Here is a 16,365-nt window from a genome sequence, read left to right as displayed (position 1 = left end):
CCCCACCCTCGCCCTTGCCCTCGCCCTCACCCTGGCCCTCTGGACTCTCCATCGTCCGGAGAGCCCCAGGCAGGCTTCTCAGTCTGGCTGTGAGGGGCCCCTGAGGCTGGTGGGGGCTGGGCAGCCTCTCACCTCCCACCTTCTCCCCGCAGGCTGCCGGTGTGACGCTGGCGGTGCCCTGGGGCAGAGCTGTGAACCGAGGACGGGTGCCTGCCGGTGCCGCCCCAACACCCAGGGCCCCACCTGCAGCCGGTGGGTACCCCTTCCGCACTGGATGGCGGGGAGCGGGGCAGGCAGCTTATCCTCCAGGCCCCTCTGTGTCCCTCACCATAGGCCCACGTGAGGCCTTGCCCCTTCTGGAGATTCGGGGCCGCTGTGCAGGGCCAGATGGGATAGCCAGGCTGCACCTAACCAGCCCCTGCTGTGGCCAGGCCTGTGAGGGACCACTACCTCCCGGACCTGCACCACCTGCGCCTGGAGCTGGAGGAGGCCGCCACACCTGAGGGTCACGCTGTGCGCTTTGGCTTCAACCCCCTTGAGTTCGAGAACTTCAGCTGGAGGGGCTACGCGCAAATGGCACCTGTCCAGGTGGGCGCTGTGCCCCCCTCCCAGGCTCAGCATAGACGTGGAGCCAGGCGTGGCTGGCAGGGAGGGGTGGGCAGGCCCCTTGAAGGCCCGGACCTCAGGCTGGTGGTGGTCAGGGAGAGTGACCTGACACTCCACGCCCACCCAGCCCAGGATCGTGGCCAGGCTGAACCTGACCTCCCCCGACCTTTTCTGGCTTATCTTCCGATACGTCAACCGGGGGGCCGTGAGTGTGAGCGGGCGAGTCTCTGTGAGAGAGGAGGGCAGGTTGGCCGCCTGCGCCAACTGTGAGTGGGGGTCCCTGGGCCGCAGCCCCTGCCCCGCCCTGCCCCACCCTGCCCCACCCTGCCCTGCTCTACCCTGCCCTACCCAGCCCAGCCCACTCCCAAGCCCCGCCACCTTCCTCTGGCTCATGTAGGTGGTAGGACCAGCCTATCCCCCACCCTGTAGGGGTGTAGCCTGGGGTGGCCCCAAGGGCTGGGCTCAGGAGTCTCACTCCTACCTCCCCCAGGCACAGCGCAGAGCCAGCCCGTGGCCTTCCCGCCCAGCACAGAACCTGCCTTCGTCACCGTGCCCCAGAGGGGCTTCGGAGAGCCCTTCGTGCTGAACCCTGGCACCTGGGCCTTGCTTGTGGAGGCTGAGGGGGTGCTCCTGGTGAGGCAGGGGCTGGAGTGAGGGCTGGGAGCAGGGGCAGGGGCAGGGGCAGGGGCAGGGGCAGGGGGTGGGGCCCACCACTCTTAGAGCTACCTCTACCCTGCAGGACTACGTGGTTCTGCTGCCTAGCGCATACTACGAGGCGGCACTCCTGCAGCTGCGGGTGACCGAGGCCTGCACGTACCGCCCCTCTACCCAGCAGTCTGGCGACAAGTGAGGTTCACGCGTGCGGTGGGACCGGGGTCAGGGCTGCCTGGACCCCCACTGTGCCTGGCTTCCCCTACTCAGGCTCTCTGGGGACCTGGGGCTGACCACAGCCTGTGTCCCCCCAGCTGCCTCCTCTACACACACCTCCCCCTGGATGGCTTCCCCTCGGCCGCGGGGTTGGAGGCCCTGTGTCGCCAGGACAACAGCCTGCCCCGGCCCTGCCCCACGGAGCAGCTCAGCCCATCGCACCCACCACTGGTCACCTGCACAGGCAGTGATGTGAGTGTCCTGGGACCCCACGGAGCAATGGGTGTTGTAGGACCTTGGCCCAGGGGCTGGGGGTCCTGTGGCGGTGGCAGGTTATAGGAGCAGGGCACTGCCTAAGGCAATGGAGCCCAGCACCCAGGCAGGGCGCCCCTTCCTCCTGCCTCCTGCGTGTGTGACCTCGGTGCTTGTCTGTACATGGGGTCGGCTGTGGCCTCTACATACAGCCCAGCCCCCACCACTTGCCTGGAGCTGTCCCATCGCCAGGGCAGGACTCGGCTGAGGGGCAGGCCCTGAGGTCAGGGAGGTGCTGGAGTAGGAGGGGAGGGAGGTGGGAAGGGTGAAGGGTTGTGGGCCGCCCGTCACCCTGCCCTCCCTGCAGGTGGATGTCCAGCTTCAGGTGGCAGTGCCACAGCCGGGCCGCTATGCCCTGGTGGTGGAGTATGCCAATGAGGATGCCCGCCAGGAGGTGGGTGTGGCCGTGCACACCCCACAGCGGGCGCCCCAGCAGGGGCTGCTCTCCCTGCACCCCTGCCTGTACAGGTGAGTAGGAGCCGGTGGGGCTGGAGTAAGGGCACGCCCGGGGCTGCCCCACCTGCTGACCACCCTCCCCCCACAGCACCCTGTGCCGGGGCACTGCCCGGGATACCCAGGACCGCCTGGCCGTCTTCCACCTGGACTCAGAGGCCAACGTGAGGCTCACAGCTGAGCAGGCGCACTTCTACCTGGTAAAGACCCCTCAGACCCCCACCCCGAGGGGTCAGCTGCTTTCAGAAGATTTGAAACATGCATGAGAGGGGAGAGGACAGTTGGGGTCCCAGGTCCCCATGGCAGCTGCACCCACTCGTGCCCAGCATGTTTCTTCTGGAACCCCTCCTGCAAGTGCTTTGTGGATTCAGTCCCTTTTGATGTCCCCCCGAGCTGTTCCATGTGCTCAGGAAAGAACCTGCAGTCACAGCTCCCAGGCCCAGGAACAACGTGGCCCCACTCTAGATGCCCCCAGGTCCCAGGGCAGCCACCTCCTGGCACAGACGGTGTTGGTTGGTTGCCTGTTCTGGAACTTTCTTTTTTGTTTTTTGTTTTTTGAGATGGAGTCTTGCTCTGTCGCCCAGGCTGGAGTGCAATGGCAAGATCTTGGCTCACTGCAACCTCCGCCTCCTGGGTTCAAGCAATTCTCGTGCCTCAGTCTCCCAAGTACCTGGGGCTATAGGCACTCACCACCACACCCAGCTAATTTTTGTATTTTTAGGAGAGATGGGGTTTCACCATATTGGCTAGGCTGGTCTCGAGCTCCCGACCTCAGGTGATCTGCTCACTTGGGCTTCCCAGAATACTGAGATTACAGTCAGGAGCCACAGCACCTGGCCTGGAGCTCTCTATAAATGCCACACAACATGTTCTGTGCAGCCGCGTCTCCCACTGTTGTGTCTGCGGATAAGTTGCTGTGTTCCGAGACACCAACCTTGCGTGGCCGCACGGGGAGGGAGCACCCATTCGCGGCTTGTGCCTACTGAGCGCCGGCCTGGGCTGGGTCCTGGGAGAGCTAGGCCTGTCCCGGCCTGGTGGCACCGAGCAGCACTTGAGATAAGGGTGGGGGAACAGTGGTGGATGGGAGGACGAGGGGGAGGAAGAGGGCCGTGGGAGGAGCCACATAGGCCTGTTTGCCCAGGAACTGGCCCACACGCTGGTTCAGGGCTGGGGTTTGTGCAGCCGGAACAGGGGCAAGGGCTTCTTGCAAAGAGCAGGGCTCGGTCAGGTACCTGGGTTTGCAGTTTCCTGGGTCTGAGTTGTGTGACCGGCCCCCGCGTTGTACCGCCTGCACTCCCCATCCTCCCCGCCCCACGGGCATTGCAGCATTTCGTTCCTCTGCCTGTAGCACGGGGTCACTCTGGTGCCCATGGAGGAGTTCAGCCCGGAGTTCGTGGAGCCCCGGGTCCGCTGCATCAGCAGCCACGGAGCCTTTGGTCCCAGCAGGTAGTGGGGCTGGGAGGGGTGTGGCCAAGGGCCCAGTGGCAGGGCTGGCTCTGACTCACCCACTGCTCTCACCAGTGCCGCCTGTCTGCCCTCGCGCTTCCCAAAGCCGCCCCAGCCCATCATCCTCAGGGACTGCCAGGTGATCCCGCTGCCGCCCGGTCTCCCGCTGACCCAGGCACAGGACCTCATGCCAGCCACGTCCCCAACCGGACCCCAGCCTCGGCCCCCCACCGCCGTGGACCCTGATGTGGAGCCCACTTTGCTGCGTGAGCCCCAGGTGAGGGCCACGGTCTCTAGAGGGACGGGGGTGTCAGGGCAGGACTCTGGGCCCCAACCCAGGGCAGGTGGTCCAGGGGGCAGCCGGGGCTCACAGCTCAGCCTGCTCACTGGGGCCCATCCCTGCAGGCCACCGTGGTCTTCACCACCCATGTGCCCACGCTGGGCCGCTACGCCTTCCTGCTGCACGGCTACCAGCCAGCCCACCCCACCTTCCCCGTGGAAGTCCTCATCAACGCCGGCCGCGTGTGGCAGGGTGAGTGTCTGGGGTGTGGGCTGGAGGGGCTACCACACACCATGAGGCTGGAACGCCTGCGCCACAGCGTGACCTGTGCTGCCTGCTTTGAGCGACAGGCAACATGATCCTATCCTGCTGTCAGTTCTCAAACTAGCTGCCCTTGCAGGCTGCAGCCCCCACCCGTCCCCCACATTCCCGGAAAAGCCTGGGTCTCGCCTCTGTCTCGTGCGCTGGGAAGCCCCGTTGTGCTCCATGGCACGTGGCGAATTGAGGACTTGCCCCAGGATGTCGCTGGCAGCACGTGCGGCCCTGTGTCTGTCTGGTTCCTGGCTTGGCCAAGCCTGGGGTCCCACACATGGAGTTGACCGGCACCTAGAGGTGTCCTGCGTGACATCTGTAGGTCATGACGCGGCCAACCCCCCTGACATGAGGAGCTGGCCTTGCAGACCTCTTGGGCACGTCCCATGCCTGTGGCCGTTGGCTAGCGGGCACTCCTTGGCTGCCCAGACGCTGCCGTCTTCAACCCTCTGGGTGTGTTGGAGGCACTGGAGATGGGCGCCTGACCCTGTCTTTCTCCCCCACCCAGGCCATGCCAACGCCAGCTTCTGTCCACATGGCTACGGCTGCCGCACCCTGGTGGTGTGTGAGGGCCAGGCCCTGCTGGACGTGACCCACAGCGAGCTCACTGTGACTGTGCGTGTGCCCGAGGGCCGCTGGCTCTGGCTGGTGAGTCCCAGCTGGTGTCCTGCTCAGGCACCAGCTGTTCTTATACTTGTCATACCACTCTGGTACACTTGGGCTGGGTCCGTCCTGGGCCTGCTGAGGCCCAGCCTTGTGCCCAGCAAAGCAGCTCCTGCCTTTGGGGACCTCCTGATCCACCTTGTGAGGCTCCAGAGGGGCCCTGGACCCTGCACCCTGCAACCTGCTGGTCAGGGTGGCCTTCCTGGAGGAGGTGGGGCCTCCAGGAGGGAGAGGGAGGAGGAAGGCGTGACCAGCAGAGATGTGGGAGGAGGAAGGCGTGACCAGCAGAGACCAGGAGGTCTCATCAATGCTGCTGCCTCCTCACACCCCCAAAGCTGCTGTTTGGCTTGGAGTGGCCTCCCCTGAGCAGCCAGGGCCTGGGGCTGGGTTGTGCTGCTGCTGCCGGGACTCTGAGCTGCCTGCAGGACCCTGGTCCTAGCCAGCCTCTGGGGGCCTCCCCGCTGCAGGCTTTGGGCCCACGGGAGAGTGACCAGGCCTCACCCCCTAGGATTATGTCCTCGTGGTCCCTGAGAATGTCTACAGCTTTGGCTACCTCCGGGAGGAGCCCCTGGACAAATCCTATGACTTCATCAGCCACTGTGCAGCCCAGGGCTACCACATCAGGTGAGCTGGGCTCTGGCAGGTCAGGGGTCCAGGGTGGGGGTCTGGGCCGGCAGCCAGCCTCACCGCTCGCCCCTCCATGTAGCCCCGGCAGCTCATCCCTGTTCTGCCGAAATGCTGCTGCCTCCCTCTCCCTCTTCTATAACAACGGAGCCCGGCCATGTGGCTGCCACGAAGTAGGTGCTACAGGCCCCACGTGTGAGCCCTTCGGGGGCCAGTGTCCCTGCCGTGCCCACGTCATTGGCCGTGACTGCTCCCGCTGCGCCACCGGATACTGGGGCTTCCCCAACTGCAGGCGTGAGTACCCCAGTCCTTGGGTGCCCAGTGGCGAGGAGTTGGTGCTAGAGCCCAAGGGGGATGGGTCGACCAGAAAGCAAGGCACAGAGGTCAGGAGAATGTTCTAGAGCCTGGCAGGGCAGCATTGCTGCCCCGTCTGCAGGCCTGGGCCCAGGACTCCAGCTTGTGGGCTGTGCAGAAGGTTTCAGGGACTAGCAGGTGGTCCACAGTCCCTGACGACATTGATTCTGAGCAGCTGCCCCCACGTCAGGAGCTGTCCAAGGCTCAGCTCCCAGGGCAGGGGTCCCTGTTCTTGTCCCCCGCCCCTGCCACACCGCCACATCCCCTAGGGCTGCATTCAGAGCCTCTGAGAGGGTCGGGACTGGGAAGAGGGGTCAGCAAACCCTGTGCCCGTCCCACAGCCTGTGACTGCGGCGCCCGCCTCTGTGACGAGCTCACGGGCCAGTGCATCTGCCCACCACGCACCGTCCCGCCTGAGTGCCTGCTGTGCCAGCCCCAGACCTTTGGCTGCCACCCCCTGGTCGGCTGTGAGGAGTGTAACTGCTCAGGGCCCGGTGTCCAGGAGCTCACAGACCCTACCTGTGACACAGACAGCGGCCAGTGCAAGTGAGAGCCCAGAGCGGGATCACCGTGGCCCCTGGCAGCCTTAAGGACAGCATTTCCTTGCGCCAGCAGGTCCTGGCCCCCGCCCTGCTCCCATTCGTGCTCCCTGGGTGCAGCAGTGCCCTCTCCTCCACTTCCGGGAGGATGCTGCCTGGGTGGGGGGTGCCTACAAAGTCTCACTTTGGTGTGAGTGACCGGGAGTGGAGGGGGCTCAGCTCCTGTCCCTGCCGCAGGTGCAGACCCAACGTGACCGGGCGTCGCTGTGATACCTGCTCTCCGGGCTTCCATGGCTACCCCCACTGCCGCCCCTGTGACTGTCACGAGGCGGGCACTGCGCCTGGTGTGTGTGACCCCCTCACAGGACAGTGCTACTGTAAGGTGAGTGAGGGCTGGGCCCGGATCTGGCCTCTCGCTCCGGCCTCAGCTGAAACAGTGTCCTTATGGGCCTTTCTGGGCAGCTGGGGCTTCCCGGAAGCTTTTGGGAGAGTCATCCCCACGGGCAAGTGGTTACCAGGAACCTGGGGTCAGGTACCTGGCACCTGCCAACCACCTTCACGGGCAAGTGGTTACCAGGAACCTGGGGTCAGGTACCTGGCACCTGCCAACCACCTTCACTGTCCTCTCATCCCTAGGAGAATGTGCAGGGCCCCAGATGTGACCAGTGCAGCCTTGGGACCTTCTCCCTGGATGCTGCCAACCCCAAAGGTTGCACCCGCTGCTTCTGTTTTGGGGCCACAGAGCGCTGCCGGAGCTCGTCCTACACCCGCCAGGAGGTGCGCCTGTAGGACTGAGGGCAGCGCCTTCTCGGGGAGGGTGTATGTGGGACTGGACGCAAGATGGGGCCCTGTGATGTGTGGGCATCCACCCGTGTGCACCCACATGTATGTGCCCACAGTTCGTGGACATGGAGGGCTGGGTGCTGCTGAGCACTGACCGGCAGGTGGTGCCCCACGAGCGGCGGCCAGGGACGGAGATGCTCCGTGCAGACCTGCGGCACGTGCCCGAGGCGGTGCCTGAGGCCTTCCCCGAGCTGTACTGGCAGGCCCCACCCTCCTACCTGGGGGACCGGGTAAGCAGGGCATCCGGTCTGGGGGAGGCACTTTGAGGATGGCCAGGACGCCTGAGAGGGTTGGGAGCCAGGAGTGGGGCTCTGTCCAGGGAGGGGGAGCTCCATGAGGGTCCACGAGGGTGCCCAGGCCCTGTCCCAGGTAGGATGAGCATCCAGGCCCAGCTCGGGGGCCCTGTGCCTGGGGTGCCCAGACCACTGCTGATGGGCTCTGAGCCTGTGGCCAGGGTCTGGCCAGATCACCTCTGTCTGTCCCGGCTCCAGGTGTCATCCTACGGTGGGACCCTCCGTTATGAACTGCACTCGGAGACCCAGCGGGGCGACGTCTTTGTCCCCACGGAGAGCAGGCCGGATGTGGTGCTGCAGGTGAGGGAGCTGCAGCTCAGCCACGTGGTTGGGTGGGTGTGGTGGGCGTGGCCCAGTGGCTCCGTGGTCCGGGCCCGGGCCGACCCTCACCTACCCATGTGCCTCCCCAGGGCAACCAGATGAGCATCACATTCCTGGAGCCGGCATACCCCATGCCCGGCCACATTCACCGTGGGCAGCTGCAGCTGGTGGAGGTGAGGGGAGCTGGCTTGGGCACCCGGGTCCCTCCCAGACCTCAGCACACCCGAGAAGGCCGGAAGGGGTCCCAGTACTGCTGTGCCCATTCTCTGTGGTGGAAAACAACCCAGGAGCAGAAGCGGGCGGGGGCTGGGGGAGTGCACACACCCGTTGTCAGACATCTTCCGCGCTGGAGTCACCCTGGGGTGTGATGCCGTCTTCCCACCTGCTTTGCGAGTCCCTGATCCCTGAGGGGTGAACAGCTGCTCAGCCGCTGTTGGCTTCCTCCTCCGTGCACTGCTCGTTAGCATCTTTTGCCCATTTCTCTTTGACTTGTGGGTCTTTTTCCGTCCTTTTAGAGGAGTTCTTTGTTATTCTTGGTGCTTACCCTCTGTCAGACTTCAGAGTAACAACCGTCTTCTCCCATGTCACAGCTCATCTGGTTTTTCTTTGCTTTTTTGTTTTTTTTTTTTTGAGATGGAGTCTGGCTCTGTCGTCCAGGCTGGAGTGCAGTGGTGCAATCTCGGCTCACTGCAGCCTCCACCTCCCAGGTTCAAGTGATTCTTCTGCCTCAGCTTCCCAAGTAGCTGGGACTCTAGGCACCCACCACCACACCCGGATAATTTTGTATTTTTAGTAGAGACGGGGATTTGCCGTGTTGGCCAGGCTGGTCTTGAACTCCTGACTTCAGGTGATCCTCCCGCCTCAGCCTCCCAAAGTGCTGGGATTACAGGCGTGAGCCACCATGCCCAGCCTGAGCTGTCTTTTGATGAAGTCTTATAGTTAATGTACTTGAATTTATCCTTTTTTCCTTGGCAGCAAGCGTTTTTGCATCTTGTTTGAGAAAGTATCTGTCACTACTTGATCAGAAAGGACCCGCCTGTATTTTCTTCTAGAAGTTTGACTGTTCTCTTTGTGTATTTCAATTCTTTTTTTTTTTTTTTTTTTTTTTAAGCAGAGTCTTGCTCTATCACCCAGGCTGGAGTGCAGTGGCTGGATCTCAGCTCACTGCAAGCTCCGCCTCCCAGGTTTACGCCATTCTCCTGCCTCAACTTCCCTAGTAGCTGGGACTACAGGTACCCGCCACCTCGCCTGGCTAGTTTTTTGTATTTTTTAGTAGAGACAGGGTTTCACCGTGTTAGCCAGGATGGTCTCCATCTCCTGACCTCGTGATCCACCCGTCTCAGCCTTCCAAAGTGCTGGGATTACAGGCTTGAGCCACTGCGCCCGGCCGTATTTCAATTCTTAAGGCATCAGGAGCTGGTTTGTTGTGTGGTGTGAGGCAGGGATCTAGGTGCTGGCTGACCACATGGGAGACTGATTTTTCTACCTGTGTGTACCTCCTCCTGCCCCGTGGTCTTTGTGCCCCTCCATCCCCTACAGGGTTGGGGGGTCTGTTCTAGGCTTCCTGTTCTGTCCCATTGAGTGTGGCCCCACTGAGGTGCCATCCTGGACCCACAGGGGAACTTCCGGCACACGGAGACTCGCAACACTGTGTCCCGTGAGGAGCTCATGATGGTGCTTGCCAGCCTGGAGCAGCTGCAGATCCGTGCCCTCTTCTCGCAGATCTCCTCGGCTGTCTCCCTGCGCAGGGTGGCACTGGAGGTGGCCAGCCCAGCAGGCCAGGGTACCCTGGCCAGCAATGTGGAGCTGTGCCTGTGCCCCGCTAGCTACCGGGGGGACTCATGCCAGGTGAGGTCAGGACAACACCAGACTGTGAGGCGGCTCACCTGTGCACGCCCTTCCCTCCAGCGTCTTCCCTGTGTTCCCTTCCTTGCTGCCTCTACTTCCTGTCTCCCTACTCGCCTCTCTTCCTGCCCCTGCCCTTTGCAGGCTGCTGGCCAACTCATGGGCCTGCCCATCCCCTGCTGCCCGTCTGCCTGCCCCTTGTCTGCCTGCCGCTCATCCGCCTGCCCCTCCATGCACACACCCTCCATACCCCTTCCCCACCTACTCCAGTCCCCACCCACTGGGTCACCTGGACATCCCCCACTGACCATCCTGGCATCTGCCTGTCATTCATTGCCTGTCATCCTGGCGTCTGCCTGTCATTCTGTCTGTCCCTTGCCCACTGTGCGTCTGTCCAGTTGCTAATCTGTCTGCTGTAACTTTGCTCCTTCTGTATGAGGAGGTTTGTGGTTGGACATCTCCTAGAAAGAGTGGAAAAAGCAGATCCTGGTCCACGTGGAGGGGGTGGTCACCAGCCCCAAGGCTTGGTCATTCCTGAGACAGGACATCTGTGTGACTTTGAGAGCCATGTCCTCAAACAGCAGCCAGGTGCTGGCCTACCTCCAGCCAGCCGAGGCCAGGAGTTCCTGACCAGCGTCTGACCCACCGGTGACCACACTCCATGGGTTCCCAGTGCCTTGTGCCTGCAGGATCCCTGAGGGTCTGACCTGTGAGCCTGCAGGGTGGGGCCCCTCATCCTCTCAATCGCTGATGCCACCTGCCCCCTTATGCCCTCAGGAATGTGCCCCTGGCTTCTATCGGGACGTCAAAGGTCTCTTCCTGGGCCGATGTGTCCCTTGTCAGTGCCACGGACACTCAGACCGCTGCCTCCCTGGCTCTGGCATCTGTGTGGTGAGTGGGGGCTGGCGGGGCCGGCGGGGGGCACATTCACTGAAGGCACAATCAGGCGTGCCAGGGAAGACTAGGGACTGCACTTCCAGGTCAACTGAGGTCTGGGGAAGGGTGTTGCCCAGCGGAGGACCATCTGGCCTTGGGCACAGAGTCCAAGGCAGGGGTGGTGGGAGCTGCACAGACTCGGCAGTAGGATGTGTGTGTCTACCATAGCACTGACTGTCCATTCTGCCCCAGGACTGCCAGCACAACACCGAAGGAGCTCAATGTGAGCGCTGCCAGGCTGGCTTTGTGAGCAGCAGGGAGGACCCCAGTGCCCCCTGTGTCAGCTGCCCCTGCCCCCTCTCAGTGCCTTCCAACAAGTAAGCTCCTCCAGGGATGAGGCCCTGACGGTGCCACGCTCCCTTCACCCCGCAGCGGGATGGGTTCCCACTGCCCTCTGCAGAGGCCTGGACCCCAGACGCCTGGCGTGTGTTCCAGCCTAAGCACAGTGTGTTCACCCGGGCCTGGGCACTGCCAGGGGCCTGGTGACTGATGCTGCTGGTCTTTGCAGCTTTGCCGAGGGCTGTGTCCTGCGAGGTGGCCGCACCCAGTGCCTCTGCAAACCTGGTTATGCAGGCGCCTCCTGTGAGCGGTGAGCTGGGGCCAGGGCAGCGGGGCAGGGCCTGAGTGCTGACCCCAGGATACACGAGGGTGGGGGCCACGGGCCACTGACCACTGATGGCCCCTCCCCACCCTGCTCCCAGGTGTGCGCCCGGTTTCTTCGGGAACCCACTGGTGCTGGGCAGCTCCTGCCAGCCTTGTGACTGCAGCGGCAATGGTGACCCCAACCTGCTCTTCAGCGACTGCGACCCCCTGACGGGTGCCTGCCGTGGCTGCCTGCGCCACACCACTGGGCCACGCTGCGAGATCTGTGCCCCCGGCTTCTATGGCAACGCGCTGCTGCCCGGCAACTGCACCCGTAGGCGTCGGGCTGGGAGGGATGCACCCTGGGGAGGGTTGCGCAGGGAGGAGGGAGGCCTGCTGGGCATACCCCAGAAGTAGGCTGTGTGCCTGATGCTGGGGCCCAGCCAGGACAAGATGGAGTCAGCCTTCTGTGCTCATGGTCAAGCCTTTCTCCCCCGCTATGATCAGGCTCTCCCGCCCCAACGATCAGGCCCCTTCACCATCAGACCCTCCCCCTAACCCATGATCAGGCCCCCCCCCATTTCACGATCACATCCCCTCTCCCCCCACAATCAGGGCCCCCTCACGGTTAGACACCACCAGCAATGCCCTGCCACTGGCAGCGGACTCCAGCCATCAGCCATCAGAGCAGGGCAGGCCGTGGTGGGGAGTCTGCAGGTCCCTCGGGCCCAGCGGAGGCAGCTGGGGAGTGGGGCCAGGCTGGGACAGGAGTGGGTAGCTGGGTGGTCCGGCGGCCTGGAACCGGCAGAGCAGGAGGCACTGAAGTGAGGGCTTAGTGGGGTGCATAGGGGCTACCTAGGGGGTGAGAGGCCCCGGGCTGCAGCCGTGGACCCCCTTCTGCAGGGTGCGACTGTGCCCCATGTGGGACAGAGGCCTGCAACCCCCATAGCGGGCAATGCCTGTGCAAGGCGGGTGTGACTGGGCGGCGCTGTGACCGCTGTCAGGTGAGGCTGTGCGGTAAGCAGGGCTGGGTGGGTGGGGCCTGGGGACTGGAGTTGGGGCCTGGGGAGAGGCTGATAGGTGGGGCTGAGGGGCGGTGTTTGATGGGCGGAGCCTCAGGGGGCAGGGCCAGATGGGCAGGACCCCTGGCCTCCTGGTTGGTCTGGGACAGTCTTGAGGGCTGAGCAGGGCAGTGACTACAGCCTGTGCCACAGGAGGGACATTTTGGCTTCGAAGGCTGCGGGGGCTGCCGCCCGTGTGCTTGTGGACCAGCCGCCGAGGGCTCCGAGTGCCACCCCCAGAGCGGACAGTGCCACTGCCGACCAGGGACCATGGGACCCCAGTGCCGCGAGTGTGCCCCTGGCTACTGGGGGCTCCCTGAGCAGGGCTGCAGGCGTGAGTGCTGGCAGGTCACAGGAGGGTGGATGGGGACTTCTGAATGAGGGACACCCCAAGGTCCCAGGCCGGCCATGCTCACCCAAGCCCCCCACCACAGGCTGCCAGTGCCCTGGGGGCCGCTGTGACCCTCACACGGGCCGCTGCACCTGCCCCCCAGGGCTCAGTGGGGAGCGCTGCGACACCTGCAGCCAGCAGCATCAGGTGCCTGTTCCAGGTGGGCCTGGGGACCACAGCGTCCACTGTGAAGGTGCGTCCTCAACACCCCACTTCCCCACACCTGGGTGGAGTGGGAATCCAAGTCCTACACTGCCTGGTGACCCCTGTGTTAACTTCAACCTCCCAGAGTGGTCCCAGCTGCCTTCCATTTCCCAAGAGACCCATGCCTGTCCAACTCCATGCTGAGGAGCGCTGTGGCTCCAATGCTGGCTGTACCCCTCTACTGTCCTTAGCCTTCCTGTGTGCCCTGGCCCCACCCCATCTGCTGGCCCTGCCTCCCCCACTGACCCCACCCCTCCACTGGCCCCGCCTCACCCTCTGGCCCTGCCCCTCCACTGGCCCCACCTCTTTTACTGGCCCTGCCCCTCCACTGGCTGCACTTCCTCCACTGGCCCCGCCCCCCCACTGGCCCCGCCCCTCCACTGGCCCTGCCCCCTCACTGGCCTCACCTCCATTGGTCCCACCCCTTCACTGGCCACGGCCCCTCCACTGGCCCCACCCCCTCCACTGGCCCCACCGCCTCACCCCCACCCCACTGTATATTCTCCCCATCCTTTTGTGGATTCCTGGTACCCACTCAGTTCCCTGCTGACCTAACTCCTATAATGACCTTTCAGGAAGCCCCATGCTGTTCTTTGACCTCCACTAACCTTGTCATTTTCATCCCAGCCCAGTCGCCTGTGCCAACCCCATGATGACCTCATGACCCCACCCTGACCCATTCCTCCGGCTTCCCCCATGACCCTGGTGCCGGCCCCAACCCCTTGTGCTGGTCCTACCTTCTCCCTGGGTGACCCCATGCCCTTCACCCCTATCAGACTCCTACCTTGACCCCATGACTCTGCCAGAACCCTGGGACCTCCCCATGGGTCCTGTGTCCCTAAGCTGACCTCATGACCCTCTGGCTGAGCCCTCCCCACCCGGATGACCCCAGGGCCCCAGCTGATCATTCTCCCCTGACCTGACCCCATGACACTGACCTGTGAACCCACATTGCCTGCAGTGTGTGACCACTGTGTGGTCCTGCTCCTGGACGACCTGGAACGGGCCGGCACCCTCCTCCCCGCCATCCGCGAGCAACTGCGTGGCATCAATGCCAGCTCTGTGGCCTGGGCCCGTCTGCACAGGCTGAACGCCTCCATCACTGACCTACAGGTACTGAGCGTCCCGGCCTTCCCTCCCCAACCTGGGCCAGTGTATGCCCTCACCTTCCACTCTCCGCAGAGCCAGCTCCGGAGCCCCCTGGGCCCCCGCCACGAGACGGCACAGCAGCTGGAGGTGCTGGAGCAGCAAAGCACAAGCCTTGGGCAGGATGCACAGCAGCTGGACAGCCAGGCAGGAGCCCCAAGACCCCCCAGGGCCCTGGGAGGCTTTCCCCTGTGTTTCCCGTGGTTCGCTTGTCCTCATTCAGCAGATGTTCCTTCATGCCTTGCACATGTGTCAGTGCAGGGGATAGGAGCTCGAGAATCTTAGGGCTTGACCAGGTCACTGAATTACTATCTAAACTACTTAATACAGTTGTTTACAGTGTATAATATCACTTAAATGTCTTTTTTGTTTTTTTTCTTTTTAGACAGAGTTTCGCTCTTGTTGCCCAGGCTGGAGTGCAATGGCGCAATCTCAGTCCACTAACCTCTGCCTCCTGGGTTCAAGCGATTCTTCTGCCTCAGCCTCCTGAGTAGCTGGGATTACAGGCATGCACCACCACGCCCGGCTAATTTTGTATTTTAGTACAGATGGGGTTTCTCCATTTTGGTCAGGCTGGTCTCGAACTCCTGACCTCAGGTGATCTGCCCATCTCGGCCTCCCAAAGTGCTGGGGTTACAGACATGAGCCACCGTGGCTGGCCTCAAATGTCTTAATGAGTAACTGTTTCATTAAATTGACAAGAAGTAATAAATGGCAAGTAATAACTAATTATTTTAGGTAAGTAACAAATGATAAATAACAAGTCATCAGACAGAGAATTAAATAGATAAGAAGTCCCTCTTCCCTGGGACCCTCAGCGCCCCCAGACCCCAGGCCCTCCCTTGCCACCCTGACCCTCGCCTACCAGCGGCGTGGGCTAGTGGGTTCTGCCTCCACAGGCCGCAGGGACCCGAGAGCAGGCGAGCCGATTGCTGGCCGGCACCGAGGCCACGCTGGGCCAGGCGAAGACGCTGTTGGCGGCTATCCGGGCTGTGGACCGCACCCTGAGCGGTAGGGGCCGGCCCAGCCAGGCTCAGGGCTCAGAGCCAGGAGGGCTGCCTGGGGCAGGGGCGGGGGTGCCTGGCCAAGCTCGGCCTGGAAGAACAGGCAGGGTCTGTCTGCTTAGATGGGAGACGGCGCCTCGAGTGAACAGTAGTAGGGCAGGGTCGGGAGGTCGGCGACACAGCCGTGTGGCCAAACAGGTGGCCCCAGGAGACATCAGACCCCTCGACAGCCTCCCCAGGAAACGTGCTGGTTAGATGTTCACGCTCACAGATGTGCCGTAGTACACGCTGAGACACAGGACTTAGGAGAGACTTGGTTCCCTGAGCCTGCCTAACAGGACCTGCTGGCCCAGACTGAGGGTTGGCAGGGGGTGCCATTTCAGAGAGATGACCAGGGGGCAGGGTGGGCCAGGCGGCGAGGGGAAGGACGAGAAGGCCTCGGAAGCCAGCTGAGCAGAGTGGTGTCAGGGTGTTGGGGCAGCCGTGGCCTTTGGCCCAGGGGCTCTAGGGGCCACCCAGGTGCACTTAGGTTCTGGGCCGCGGGCCTGCCAAGGGTGGCGGGGCCGGGGTCTTAGGCTTGGAAGCCAGCAGGCAGGTGCACTAGTACGGGTGGCCCCAGGCTCTGATGACCCCCTGCCCCACAGAGCTCATGTCCCAGACCGGCCACCTGGGGCTGGCCAATGCCTCGGCTCTGTCAGGCGAGCAGCTGCGCCGGACGCTGGCCGAGGTGGAGCGGCTGCTCTGGGAGATGCGGGCCCGGGACCTGGGGGCCCCGCGGGCAGCTGCTGAGGCTGAGTTGGCTGCAGCGCAGAGACGTGAGTGGTGCTGGCCCTGGCAGGCGGGGTGGGGAGAGGCAGGGACCTGGGAGCTCCAAGGGGGAGGTCAGCGTGGAGTGGCATCAGGTGGGTATCACAGGGCAGAGGGGACTGGTGGTCACCAAGTGGAGACCGGGGGTCACAAAGGAGCCTGGCTTCCAGAGTGACCACCCTCACCCTGGTCTCGGCTAGTGCTGGCCCGAGTGCAGGAGCAGCTGAGCAACCTCTGGGAGGAGAACCAGGCACTGGCCACACACACCCGCGACCGGCTGGCCCAGCATGAGGCCAGTCTCATGGACCTTCGAGAGGCCTTGAACCGGGCAGTGGACGTCACGCGGGAGGCCCAGGAGCTCAACAGCCGCAACCAGGAGCGCCTGGAGGAAGCCCTGGTGAGGACCCCGGACTTGCCCTTGCTCCTGCTCCTCTTCCTGTCTCCTCCCTGCCATTCTTCTCCCTTCCCACTCCTCC

The 16,365-nt window shown here is 63.4% G+C and overlaps 1 protein-coding gene across 2 annotated transcripts in view; it reads left to right on the top strand.

The window, feature by feature from the left end:
- LAMA5 (laminin subunit alpha 5) overlaps positions 1-16,365 on the top strand; it is a 58,642-nt gene that overhangs the window by 32,757 nt on the left and 9,520 nt on the right. For both annotated transcript variants that reach the window (XM_077952131.1, XM_028828680.2), the window contains exons 21-53: positions 153-252; positions 432-588; positions 734-872; positions 1,097-1,239; positions 1,346-1,452; positions 1,572-1,725; positions 2,093-2,253; positions 2,330-2,438; positions 3,587-3,684; positions 3,760-3,961; positions 4,090-4,216; positions 4,785-4,924; positions 5,448-5,563; positions 5,646-5,857; positions 6,259-6,463; positions 6,694-6,838; positions 7,093-7,233; positions 7,356-7,529; positions 7,791-7,892; positions 8,003-8,086; positions 9,531-9,761; positions 10,536-10,649; positions 10,887-11,011; positions 11,203-11,283; positions 11,396-11,610; positions 12,180-12,280; positions 12,491-12,671; positions 12,772-12,921; positions 13,894-14,045; positions 14,115-14,225; positions 14,978-15,089; positions 15,727-15,897; positions 16,090-16,286. In XM_077952131.1, coding sequence (XP_077808257.1) covers positions 153-252; positions 432-588; positions 734-872; positions 1,097-1,239; positions 1,346-1,452; positions 1,572-1,725; positions 2,093-2,253; positions 2,330-2,438; positions 3,587-3,684; positions 3,760-3,961; positions 4,090-4,216; positions 4,785-4,924; positions 5,448-5,563; positions 5,646-5,857; positions 6,259-6,463; positions 6,694-6,838; positions 7,093-7,233; positions 7,356-7,529; positions 7,791-7,892; positions 8,003-8,086; positions 9,531-9,761; positions 10,536-10,649; positions 10,887-11,011; positions 11,203-11,283; positions 11,396-11,610; positions 12,180-12,280; positions 12,491-12,671; positions 12,772-12,921; positions 13,894-14,045; positions 14,115-14,225; positions 14,978-15,089; positions 15,727-15,897; positions 16,090-16,286 — 4,757 coding nt within the window. The remainder of the gene's footprint in view (positions 1-152; positions 253-431; positions 589-733; positions 873-1,096; positions 1,240-1,345; positions 1,453-1,571; positions 1,726-2,092; positions 2,254-2,329; positions 2,439-3,586; positions 3,685-3,759; positions 3,962-4,089; positions 4,217-4,784; positions 4,925-5,447; positions 5,564-5,645; positions 5,858-6,258; positions 6,464-6,693; positions 6,839-7,092; positions 7,234-7,355; positions 7,530-7,790; positions 7,893-8,002; positions 8,087-9,530; positions 9,762-10,535; positions 10,650-10,886; positions 11,012-11,202; positions 11,284-11,395; positions 11,611-12,179; positions 12,281-12,490; positions 12,672-12,771; positions 12,922-13,893; positions 14,046-14,114; positions 14,226-14,977; positions 15,090-15,726; positions 15,898-16,089; positions 16,287-16,365) is intronic.

This window comes from Macaca mulatta, chromosome 10 (genome assembly GCF_049350105.2).
Source record: "Macaca mulatta isolate MMU2019108-1 chromosome 10, T2T-MMU8v2.0, whole genome shotgun sequence".
In the NCBI taxonomy this organism is placed as follows: Eukaryota; Metazoa; Chordata; class Mammalia; order Primates; family Cercopithecidae; genus Macaca; species Macaca mulatta.
This window is presented reverse-complemented; position numbering and strand designations above follow the sequence as displayed.